The sequence below is a fragment of the Gossypium arboreum genome, chromosome 6, assembly GCF_025698485.1.
Source record: "Gossypium arboreum isolate Shixiya-1 chromosome 6, ASM2569848v2, whole genome shotgun sequence".
NCBI lineage: Eukaryota > Viridiplantae > Streptophyta > Magnoliopsida > Malvales > Malvaceae > Gossypium > Gossypium arboreum.
In genome coordinates this window covers 125,857,897-125,871,295 of record NC_069075.1, presented here as the reverse complement: position 1 = coordinate 125,871,295, position 13,399 = coordinate 125,857,897, and the positions used below count along the sequence as shown (strand labels likewise).

General features: G+C 32.1%; 2 protein-coding genes across 2 annotated transcripts; one reads left to right on the top strand and one right to left on the bottom strand.

Moving 5' to 3' along the window:
• Window positions 1-918: 918 nt before the first annotated feature.
• On the top strand, window positions 919-3,903 carry LOC108484113 (glucan endo-1,3-beta-glucosidase 13-like). The gene is made up of 4 exons (XM_017787781.2): window positions 919-1,230; window positions 1,718-2,992; window positions 3,220-3,253; window positions 3,361-3,903. The coding sequence occupies exons 1-4, from the start codon at window positions 1,179-1,181 to the stop codon at window positions 3,536-3,538; spliced, it is 1,539 nt and encodes a 512-aa protein (XP_017643270.1). The 5' UTR covers window positions 919-1,178; the 3' UTR covers window positions 3,539-3,903.
• Window positions 3,904-4,554: 651 nt separating this feature from the next.
• On the bottom strand, window positions 4,555-6,512 carry LOC108483997 (profilin-1). The gene is made up of 3 exons (XM_017787589.2): window positions 6,215-6,512; window positions 5,481-5,618; window positions 4,555-4,973 (listed from the first exon to the last, which is right to left on the bottom strand). The coding sequence occupies exons 1-3, from the start codon at window positions 6,335-6,337 to the stop codon at window positions 4,839-4,841; spliced, it is 396 nt and encodes a 131-aa protein (XP_017643078.1). The 5' UTR covers window positions 6,338-6,512; the 3' UTR covers window positions 4,555-4,838.
• Window positions 6,513-13,399: the final 6,887 nt, after the last annotated feature.

Here is a 13,399-nt window from a genome sequence, read left to right as displayed (position 1 = left end):
AGGTTAAAGTTATTTTTATACTAATTTTAAAAACAAACATGTCACTTTTCCATCAGCCCTCATCACCAAAAGAAAAAATTGAATAATTATTTTATATTTTTTATAATTGAATGATAAAATAAATTACTGATAATTGGGTGTTTACCCTAAAAGAAACTAAAGTTATGTGCTAAAAGCGAAGACAATTTAATTATACACCACTTTCCGAAAAAAAACAAAAACAAAAGCACAATAATAGAAGCCTGAACAATGGAAAAGGGTTTTAAATGGGAAGGATATTGGCTATTTTTGGATTTGGTTAAATTCTGCTATTAATCCCTATATTTTGCAAAAGTTGTGAATTTAGTCATTATATTTTAATTTGGTTACTTTTAGTTTTTTTACTTTTCAAATTTTAAAATTTTAGTCCTCACCAAATGATAACTGTTAAATTCATTAAGTTTTGTTATTTCTAAAATCTAATGCATCAAACATATTATCATATGTTTGATGTTATGTCAACTTGTTATTTCAACATATTCCTCACTAAAAATTCAGTTAATAGATTAACGACTATCATTTTGTGTTGAACTGAACTTTCAAAATTTGCAACTTAGAATGATTGAATTGAAACATATGGACTAAATCTACAATTGTACGTATAATACATGACTAGTAATTAAATTTAAACAAACAGAATTCACAGGTACAGTTTGGATCAGGACTAAAATCGATCAAATTAAAGTATAGGGACTAAGTTTATAACTTTTGTAAAGTAAAAGGACTAATACAAAATTTTAACCTTTTAAAGTGTACTGGGCTACGTTACTTGGGATCAAAGGAAAGTGGGCTTGTTTTGTTTCAATATTGGTTCAGTCCTGTTTGACGGTAGTGGCCCAACATGGAAAATTAGAACTCCAAGACAACAAACAAACATTCTCAGTGTAGCGGAATCGAGATGCTTCTTCTTAACTGGAATTCATAAAAAATATAGTGAAGTCCGGTCCGAAACACTGTGCGACTCTGACACTAAACATGCGCCATCCACCAAAGCTTAAGTGCTCTCACTGTCTCACTCTCCCCCTCTCAGAACCAACCTTCTGTTTTTGTGTTCTTTTTTCCCTTTAACAAAGAAATAAAGACGTTACACTGAAGAACGTTGCAAGGTTCAACACAAGTTGTACTGTTTTTTGTGAACAATGGCTTCAAGATTCAACCTTGTCTTTGCTGTTTCTTTGCTGCTTCTTTTAGGTATGTCCTCCTTACTTCTTCTGCAATACAAGTCTTCACTTTAAGGCTTTAATCTCTGATTTTGATGGAATACCCACATTTATTTTGACTAAAAATCTCAGCTTTTTTATATGCTTCATTCTTTTCTCTGATGGGTGTCCTTGGTTTAGTTATTTGCAATTTTGGGTCACCTTGTACTGCCTTAAATGTATCAAGCAATGTTATCTTTGTACACCACTTGCATTTAAGATCATGTTATCAAATAGGTAGGGCTTCAATGTGTAGCAGAATGGGGCAGCTATATTACAATCAATGTTCTAGTCGGTTTAGTTCATATCAATCCTAGATTAGCCGCATTCCATGTGGAATGTTGAATCTCCTGTCTGATAATTAGTTCTTTAACTACTTGCAATGGTTTAAAAACTGTAATTGAATTTGCCTGTTGAAAAAGAAATGCAATGTTATGTTTTTGTCTTGGTAATAAATGTTGATTGTGTTGTGCTGGCAGATTTCTGTAGGGGAAGCATAGTTGGAGTTTGCTATGGAAGGAATGCTGATGATCTTCCAACACCTGATAAAGTGGCGAAATTGGTTCAACTTCACAAAATTAAATACCTAAGGATTTATGATTCAAATATCCAAGTGTTGAAGGCATTTGCAAACACCGGTGTTGAACTTATGGTGGGAGTTCCAAATTCGGACTTGTTAGCATTCTCCCAGTTCCAATCAAATGCGGATTCCTGGCTAAAGAACAGCATCCTTCCGTATTACCCAGCCACAAAAATCACATACATCACAGTAGGTCTTGAAGTCACGGAGAGTCCTGATAATGCCTCTGCCTTGGTTGTGCCTGCTATGCAAAATGTCCTCACTGCATTGAAAAAGGTTGGCCTGCACAGGAGAATTAAAGTTTCAAGTACTCATTCCCTTGGGGTTCTGTCCCGGTCATTCCCACCTTCTGCTGGGGCTTTTAACAGCAGCCATGCATTTTTCTTGAAACCTATGTTGGAATTCCTAGCTGAGAACCATTCACCTTTTATGATCGATTTATATCCTTATTATGCTTATAGAGATTCTCCGAGCAATGTCTCTTTGGATTATGCTTTGTTCGAGTTATCCTCAGAAGTCATAGATCCAAACACAGGTCTACTTTACACCAACATGTTTGATGCCCAGATAGATGCCCTGTATTTTGCCCTGATGGCCTTAAATTTCAGAACAATCCGGGTTATGGTCACTGAAACTGGCTGGCCTTCCAAAGGTTCACCCAAAGAGAAGGCTGCTACTCCCGACAATGCTCAGACTTATAATGCCAATCTAATTCATCATGTTATCAATGACTCTGGCACTCCTGCCAAGCCTGGTGAAGAGCTTGACGTGTATATTTTCTCATTGTTTAATGAGAACAGGAAGCCTGGACTGGAATCAGAGAGAAACTGGGGCTTATTTTATCCTGACCAGACTAGTGTCTATAACCTGGACTTCACCGGAAAAGGTATTGTTGATGTGACAAACAGTGGGAACGGCACCAATTCAAATGTGACAACCTGGTGTATTGCTTCTAGCAAAGCTTCTGAAGCAGATTTGCAAAATGCCCTGGATTGGGCTTGTGGTCCTGGGAATGTGGATTGCTCTCCCATTCAGCCTAGCCAGCCATGTTTCGAGCCTGATAATACACTTTCTCATGCCTCGTTTGCGTTCAATAGTTACTACCAGCAAAATGGGGCTACTGATGTTGCTTGCAGTTTTGGAGGAAATGGAGTCAAAGTCGACAAGGATCCTAGTAAGTCCATTACTTTAAGCTAAATTTAATTCAAAGATTGCATTATACATGCATATTAATACCTATTATACCAACGCTGCTCATAGGTATGAACTTTTAGCTTAAGTGAACATTTTTCTATCCAATGTGCCTGGTTTGCATGGTTTTTGAAGTCTAAAAACTACTATTATCCCTTTAGGAATATTTTATCTTATGAAAGAAGCTAATTTGTTTAACTATTTGTGCAGGCTATGATAATTGCATCTATGTTACTACAAAAGGGTAAGCACTGATTTTCTTTGTCATCCTTCCTTGGATCTGTTCCCATCTGTTGAATGCGCCCATCAATGAATTCACTAAAGTTGTTCTGGTGATTATCTCTCGTGCAGCATAAACAAAACTGCAACAAGTAATATGACCGCCATAGCTAGTACTTCGTCATCCAGACAGACTGAAGTGTGTGCATGGATTGCTAGTTTCTTTCTAATGATACTAGTCTCATTTGTTTTAAACCCCGAAAAGGTGTTGGATGCATCGATTTCATGGCAGTTGAGGGGTCTGGCATGAAAGTATTCAATAAATTTGTGGTGGGGAAGAACTTGCTGCTGCCTTCTAGTTTTTTGGTATGGTATTGATGAGAAGTGTATATGATGTCCAATACCGCTGTTGTATCAAATGTGGTGCTATTTCCTAGTCAATGAATGTCCCTGTTTTAAACCCCGAAAAGGTGTTGGATGCATCGATTTCATGACAGTTCAGGGGTCTGGCATGAAAGTATTTAATAAATTTTTGGTGGGGAAGAACTTGCTGCTGCCTTCTAGTTTCTTGGTATGGTATTGATGAGAAGTGTATATGATGTCCAATACCGCTGTTGTTTTATCAAATGTGGTGCTATTTCCTAGTCAATGAATATCCCTGTTTTTGGTCCAAAATTTTCATGCTTTCTTTTTTTTTTTCTTTTTCTGATTAGGTTAAAATATGCTTCAAGTCCTTGTACTTTTAGTATATTTGTAAATTAATCCTATTTTTATTTTTAGGAATTGGTCCTCTATTTTTAGATTTGAAAATTCATGTCTAATTGTTAACTTTAAATAAAGTTTGTTGGTATAGTATTTTGAAAAAAAATATTCCATAGAAAATTAATTAGACCGAGTTTGATTTGGTTTGATTAGGTTTTTAAGTTTTAATTTTTCAAACATAATTTGATTCGGTTTTATTATTTTTATGTTAATTTTAGGTTTTACTTTTTGATAAAATAAATTGGCTTTGAGTTTTGAATAGTTTCAACCTTTTCTATAAATATTTAAAGAGCAATTAAATTTTCAAATAAAATAGAAATATAAAAATATTTGAAATTGTTTTTATTTTTGAAATGTAAAATATTTACTCACATAAAAATATATCTTTAATTGGAGTCATTCAAATAACTTCCATCATCCAAAAACCAGCTTGAAATCAATTTTCAATATTTTTTTTTGAGTTCTATAAAAGATTGTAGCCTAGCCTACCAAAGTCTCATTTTCTTACCAGGTCTTAATAGCGTTAGCAAACATAAAATTAGTTGAACAAATTTGGGCAAATGATTTACCAAATCCACTAGAAAAAGAAAGGTCACTGTAAATGTAAAATAAAGTATTTCAGTCGACAATCTTCGATATTACCATCAACCAAACTGGTACAGTAACAAAGCAAAGAGATCATAAGCATCACTATTACAAACACCAACCATTCTGTATCATTAAAAAGGTTCCGATAACTTAACATCCTATTATTTAATTGCACCCCCAACCATTACTACAGGAGGTGGTGGATGCACTTTCGTATAGAAGCCAACAAGAATTGCAACAAATAAGGCACACCAATGAGATCAAAGACCCTGATCAATGAGATAATCACCCAGCCTTTCCACAACCATGTTGCACTGCCCGGGAGTCATTGGCTCATCATAGATGCCGATGATCAAGGCCTGATTGGTCTTTTTAACAGTAACACCTCCAGGTCCCTGAAATTTAAATGACAAATGCTCAGAATACAACCATGAAACAATCAAATATTCCAGACAGCAACTAGAAAGTTATGCAGTAAGAGCCTCGATGCCCCTCCTTTTGTCAAGTTCTCTCTGGACAAATACACTCCCTAAGGAATCTCGAATGACTGGAGGCACAAACAAGGGCAGCATAGAAATAGGTAACAGCAAAAGCCAGATGCATAGTGCATAGATATGTGAGCACAGCATCAATGCACCTAATTTTGAGCGGCTAATCACCATTAAAATCACTCTGCAATGTGTTTAAAAACAAAGTTTAGGGTGAAAAACCAGCAATGAAGTTCTGTGTTTAATGGATTTTATTTTCATTTTATCATATCAAAAGGTTGAACTCGAACTATACTTGGACCTGAATGTGTGAATGACAAATCTATTTGGGTTGATCATAATGTAAATGAATGCATGTGTTCATGAGATTTGTTCGTGTCATATACGCAGTGAAGCTCAGAACCGACAGGTCACCTTCTTCCCTCGAATAACAGCTCCTGGTTCACCTTGGATCACCATGTATTTAGTGCCACCAAGGTACAATCCGGTTGGGGCAAGTGATCCGGGTTCAGAAAAGTCATTCATGATGCCATTGATTTCTTCTTGCTTAAACTGAAATAAGCATAAAACCCAGAAACAATAAGCACATCAGGAAAAAGAAAAGAAAACCATTCTATTTTACTGTCTAAAGCAAGAGAAAATAGCTATAGAATCGGAAAAACAGGGTTTGTAGTACTCAAAACATTTCGCTCTATAATTACATATATCATCATTTACTAAAATTATGGTCAGCTGCAAAGATCTGTTAGCAAAACTTGATTTCACTTGCTTTAAACAACGCTTAATGCTTACAAAACTAAGAAATCTATACAAACAGAAGAAAACCCAGGAATTATACACATTTTCCATGCATGAAAAATCAAATCTGTCAGCACCTCATGCAAAATAAACTAGCAAATAAAAAAAAAAGAAGAACTGTGAAGAAGAGAAAGAAAAGAACATAAAATTAGTTTCAGAAAATAGAAGAAAAAAAGTGGTTTGGGAGCAAATCAGATCAGGTAAATGAATCAAGTAAGGAGAATTCAATCATAGTAATCAGACCCCTCTTTACTCAGAAGATCGACCTTATTTTTTTCTGAGAAACCAAACCTAAAGGAAAGAAGCAAAGGTTAATGAAAAGGAGGAAGAGTGTAAAAAGAGAAGAAAACCTGAGGGAAATTGGAGCTCTGAGCCCAAACGCTGCCGTCTTGGCCGATGATAGCAGCGGCAGAGAGATGGTTGCCTTCGATATCACACAACAGGTGATCATCAACATACGTTTGCCACGACATCTTCTTCTTCTTCCTAAACTTGTGTGAGTTTTTACAAATAAATAAATGAAAGAATAAATAAGTGAGAAAAATGTTTGACTGAAGGACAGAAGTGAGTGGAGAAGAGGGAGAGACAGGGAGATATAGCGTTAAAACTACGGGATCTGCTACATTCCTTTTTAATTCTTACCTGTTAGTTTGGGCCACAAACCATCCTTTTTTCCTAAATTAAAACCCAAATTTTGGTTCCCTTTTCCTTTTCTTTCCAATTTCCTTTATATGGAATACCAAATAGAATGGGGAGGAATTTTTATATTTATTTATTTATTCGATATTAAAAGTTTTAAAATTTAGTTGAGAGGATTTTTGTTGTTATGAAACAAAATTTAATATTAACGAAATCATTTTAATATAGCATAAAAAATAAGATTGGGTTGTACTAGTATGTTGCATGCTTCATAATTTCATTCATAGATAAAATCAGAATGATCCATATTTAAAAGAGTTCATGGAAGAAGGATATCTTGTAATATTAATGATACAAATTCAAATTTAAATGATGAACTCGATCAAGGACCAACAATGATAATAATTAGTATATGTTAAATGTTAGAGGAAATAGCTCAACAAACGTGGAATGCTACAACAATTAAATAAAATTGTATATGTTTTTTATTTTTGTTGTTTTTGTTTTTAGTATTCGTATTATCGACTACTTTTTTTGGATTAATATATTACATATAATGATTTTATTTTAATATTTGTTACTCATTTATAATTATTTTATCGTATTAATATTTTTATATTAATTAATATTTTAAAAATATATAAATTATGTATGTAATTACAATGTGTAATTACGGTTTATACCACCTATAATTTTTTTTCTTATAAATTTTAATTTAATATTTAATAGTTTAATATGTTTCTCTTTTATAAATATTTTAAATATATAATTTAAATGCTTTTCAATATTTACATTGTTGTATTATATATGTGATATATTATATAAGAAATAAAAACAAAATGATATATCGAATAATTAGAAAATGGATTGAATATGATTTAAGCCTTGAATGTTGGACAAATATTTTAAAGTGCTTGATTTTTCTATACATTTAGTTATTCAACTATTAAAGTGTTTTTGTTTTGATCACTAAATTATATTATTTTTAATTTCGTCACTAATGTTTTAGATCGTTTTGTCTTGGTCACTCTCAATTAAATGATTAAACGAAGTGGTCTTTTTTAATTAATATAATAACACATTTAGTCCTCAATTGTTATATATTTTATCAAATTGATCCTTAACACATATAATTAAATGATTATTATATATTATGAAAAAGCACAGAATATAATATTATTTATATATATATTATGAATGCAATTTTTGAAACCATTTTATAGAATACAAAATTTATGGGCATGAGACTGGGAATGATTGAACCTTTTGCAAACTTCTTTGTTGTCGATATGGTGATTTTAACTTTCTAAGCATCAAGAATCAAGAATTACCAAAATGGTGACCTTAATCTCTTCAAATTCATGTTCCTTAACAAGCTTGATAACCAGTTTAATGACACTAATCTCTTAAAAGCAAATAATTTAATTGAAGTAAAAATTTTTGCAAGTTCAATTTTAATATAATTGCACTTAAGTATAGTTCTTAGCAGAATTTGTTATCACTCATTGTGCGATTATTTTTGTTTTTTGGCCACTAAATGTTTGTTGAGTATGCCTCATATTTCAGTCAAATAAGAGATTATTTGCAAGTTAAGTTAAACAAAATATATTTTCTTTCTAGAAAATTTAGTATCTATTAGTATAATATATTTAGCATTTATTAGCAAAATTTATTTGACCTACGAATTTAGCCTATAAATAGGCTCTTTTACAACATTAGAAAATACACCCATTAGGTATTAGAACTCATAACACTTTTGGAGATTTTGGGTCTATGTTTTGAAGGTTCTTTGTTTTCGGGTTTCGAAGTTTAGTTTTATCTCCTTCTTTTGTACTCTTCATTATTTTGCCATTATAATAAATTTATCTTTGCCCGTGGTTTTTTATCCTCTTTGTAGGTGTTTTCCACGTTAAATTTGTGTATTCAATTTCTCAATTTCTCACTACAGGCAAAAATTGTACATTAGTGGCGTTTTAGCAAAAACGCCGCTAAAAATAGAGTAATAGCAGCATTTTTTGATAAAACGCCGCTAAAAACAGAGCAATAGCGGCGTTTATGGTCAAAATGCCGCTAAAAGTCATATAACCCCTAAAACCTTAAACCCCAAAAAACATCATATGGATGTTGATGTGTACATACATAGATATTAATGTAAAGGTTTATGTTCATAATAAATTATGGAAGCAATACTTAATATTGATTAAATTTATTTTGGGGTTTAGGGTTTAATATTTAAGGTCTATAGTTTAGGGTTTTATGGTTTAAGGTTTAATGGCCATGGGTATATAGTATGTTAATCTCAAGTGAATGATATTGAATAATTAAATCCTAAACCATATAATTAATATGTATTTAGGGGCATAAGTAGGGGGGTGAAAGGGTCTCTGCTCCTCTAAAAATGAAAAATTTTTCATTTTGTTTTTTTGAAATTTTTAAAAATTTTAAAGGTAAAATTGCACTTCATCCCTTTGAATAGTGGAAAATTTTTGATTTAATCATTTCAAAATTATAAAAATATATGTTAAACTTTAATTGTTTAAAGTTTAGATGATAGGGGGTAAGGGTTAGAGGTTAAGGGGTAGAAGTTTAGGGCTTATGTTTTATGGCTTAAAGTTTAGGGGTTAAGAGTTAGGGGTTTACGAGTTATTTGGTTTAGGGTTTAAGATTTAGGTGTGTATGGGTTTTAGGGTTAAAGGGACATAGGTTAAGGGTTAGGGGTTTAGGGTTTAAGATAATTAGTGTGAAAAATATATGTAAAAATTTGAAATACTATTATTTAAAATAATTTTAAAGTTTTTTGGGTATATGATGATTGTTTTTAATCTATATATTAAATAATTTCAAATTTTAAAGAATTAAAATTTTAAAAAATTTAAGATTTCAAATTTTATCTAATTCTTTTAAATATTAGTTAAATTTTTAAAAATATTTATTTAAATAAAAAATTAAAACACTATTATTTAAAATAATTTTAAAGTTTTTGGGTATATAAGTGATTGTTGGTGCAAGTTGAATGATATTTTGAATAAAAATGGAAACCACATTTCAATCTCTATTCTCTAAGATTGAATATTCAAATTATATATTATCATGTAATGTTTTAATCAAAAAGTTAATAATATTAACTATTGGATTAATTAATAATATTATAAAATATATAGACTAAATGATATTAAAAATTAAAGTATATGCAAAAAAATATGAAATTTAAATATATTAGAGAGACCAAATTAAAATTTAACCATTTTAGTAAATAATAATAATAATAATAATAATAAAAGAGAAAAAAAATTATTAGGCTGCATACTTAGTGGCGTTTTTTAAAAACGCCGCAAAAGAGATGAATTACCGTCGTTTTTATAAAAAATGCCACAAACATCTCTTAATAGGTTGAAAACGGCATCGTTTTTTGGAGCCCCAAATTTCCTTTACTTTCCCCAATTCAGATTACCCCCGAATGTCTGGTTCCCCAAACCTTGAATCTCCAAATCCCCTAAAACTTCCTCCAATTCGATATCCTCAAATCGGTTTCCCAAAATCCCCAAATCAAAATACCTTTGATTTTCGCCGAAGTCCCTTTGATTCTCTTTTTTTTTTTCATTTTCATTTTCACAGTACACTCCATCACTTGCACCCACTGATTCTCACTGCTTTTGCAGTACCCATATCTCAAAATCAATTTTACGCAGTGTTTTAGTTACCCACTGAACATCGACTGCAACTCTCTATTTTGTATTTCCAATATATCGATCTGTGTTTGAAGATATTGCAGAAGCAATTGTTTCGGCGATCTTGGAGCAGATGACTGCAATTACCATTGATAAAGCAATCGAAGCCTGGAGTTTGGTGCAAGGTGCTAAGAAAGAGGTGAAAAGGCTTGAAACCAACTTTAAAGCACTCCGGTTGGAGCTTGAAGATGCAGAGGAGAAAGAATACGTGGACAAACGGGTTAAACTTTGGTTAGACAAGTTCATATATGTTTCTTATGACGTGGAAGATGTATTAGATGAGTGGGAAACTGTAGTTCAGCAGTTGCAAATAGATCCTTCTGGCTCTGCTTCTTTTCTATATATATAATAGGTACTTATTGACAAGATAACATGGAGAACTGATGTTTTGTTTGTATATTCATTACACTGTAAAATGATGCTCTTGTGTAGATGTTCTTATATTTGTAGAGGAATTGTGAACAATTCTTACAATCCTACTCGTATTTATGAAAAATTAGTGTCTTTTTAACTTCGATTGTTAATCAACATCCAGATTCCTTTCCCATTTTTTTTTCTTATTCATTACACTCTTATAGGTTAAGCATGTCATATTATGCTGTGTTATTTTTGTTTACTCTTTGCAAAAGTTCATAGTCTTCATGTTTGTGGATCACTGTTCATCCTTGCATGGTAATGGAATTTGCTTCATTAGGAATGCGAAGAGAGACGGAAGAGATTGAGAAGTGACCACCGATGACCGCCAAGACATATCTTTCAACTGTTGGATATGATCACTTCTATCAAAATAGGAACTCAACATTTTATGATAAAAGCAGGATCCCTCCGGTAAGATCCCGACTTTGCACAATAGATTCTATTTAGTTTTTGTAGTCATTGTCAATGTATGTTAAATCATTGGTGTTCTATTGCCCGATTTTGTAGTTCATAATGATTTTTATTTATGTGTAACTGAATTACCACAATGGTATCTATTATGTCAATGGTCAATAGAAAAATTTTATGGATATATCATTTGCAGCTGATGATTTTAGCCCTTTAGACAGTCATTATGATATTGGTGTCATCAGTAAAATGTAATCAAATGTATTTGAAATTGTTTCTTGTTTCATTTTTGTGCTTAAGATGTTGATTTTGATTGATTTATTTAAATTTCAAATATGTCTTGTTGCTTAAACCATCGTGCATTTTTTTTTCCTATTTTCAAATAATTTGTAGGTTGATTGGATTGTCCTGCAGTTGGTAAGGAAATAGGCTGCATCATTCCTTCGAAGGTTCCACTTGGTGAATCTTATAATGACTGTGTTCCTCCTAGTAAAAGATACTCTTTTAAACAAGTGGTTCATAAGCAAGAAGTTTTAGGAAGAAAGGTATGTATAAAGCATGACATTTATTTTCATATTTCGTATTGATAAGACCTCATCGATTCTCCCATGAATGCAAAGCTGATCTCTTCTATCATCATCTTAAACATGTAAATGGCATGTCAAAATCCTTGTGAAAGAGCACAAATCCTCATAAATGCTGGGTCTTTCTGACTATAGAAATGACAGCATATAGGGGCTAATCTGATTATGTAACACCCCTAACCTGTATCCGCTGCCAGAACAGGGTTTCGGAGCATTACTACCATTTGCAGATCACTTAAAAAAATTAAAATACTTACCGATTCAATGCATCATATAAAATAAATATATTACCATTCAATCAACAGTTTGGCACTTGTATAAGCATCAAACAACAACATTGTTAGTATACTTGCACATATCTCATATAAATTCAACATTGATATATCTTTTTTCTCTACATGTCGCACTTGAGTTTAATAATAGTCTCAATTACATAATTTCCTTGTATCAACATATCAAATATAATCATATATGTACATGTCATGAAACATATCATGCTCTTACTGCTTTCTTCACAAGCATATATCATTCATTTCATTATATCAATATTTTATGCTTCATCATTTCCATATATTTTATGTATATTTATTCTGGTAATAGCTTATATCAAACTTAACATAAATTATATTCCATGTACTTATACTTATTTCGTTTATCCATTTTCATAATTATTTCATACAATGCTTTTGTACATATATTTCCATATGACCAGTTCTTGTAAACATTTCACACAACCATTTCATATAACCATTCGTCATCTGATACATTTTACCTGAATATCAATTGTTCAACAGATGTTATAGCGTCTCCCATCCACGGTCTTATTTATCTTTGACGTGATGCCATAGTGTCTTTCAACTATGGTCTTACTCATTTTCTGTCAAGTTGCCATGGTATCTTTCAACCATGGTCTTATTCTTTTCATGTCACGTTGCCATGGTATCTTTCAACCATGGTCTTACACATCTCATATCAGGTTGCCATGGTATCTTTCAACCATGGTCTTACACATTTCATATCAGTTGCCATGGTATCTTTCAACCATGGTCTTACACATTTCATATTAGGTTGCCATGGTATCTTTCAACCATGGTCTTACACATTTCATATCGAGTTGCCATGGTATCTTTCAACCATGGTCTTACATATAGTTGCCATGGTATCTTTCAACCATGGTCTTACACATTTCATATCGAGAGCGCACTCATGAACCTCATCCTTCAATGGGATTACCGGTCCAGGCTAAATCCCATAATATAAACTTATAGAGTATTGTCGGGATTACCGGTCAAAGCTAAATCCCTCGCAATGACAATTACTCTAATGAGCTTGGATCTAAATTACTAGTCCAGCTAAATTGACCCTAATTGGATTACTCGTCCGGCTAAATCCATTTTACACATATTCTTCGAGAGGGCTATATCAGATAGGATCACCCGTCCTGCTAGATCCTTTTACCGTCAATTCTTTTTCGAGATCTATCAATTTTCTTTTCATTCAACCGGATTTTTCTCCTTTTATCAAATTTATCAATGTTTCATAAATTTTCATACAATGAACATTCAAATCATATTCACATAAATAACATACAATTTCAAGCATTTAAGAATATAATTCAAGTTACACGAACTTACCTCATTGCTTGTTTGTGTTTATAATTTCATTAATCTGATATCTTTTCTTTTCCACGATCAAGTCTCATATTTGAGTCGTCCGGATCTTTATAAATAAATTTGATCATCATTTTCATTCATTTCAT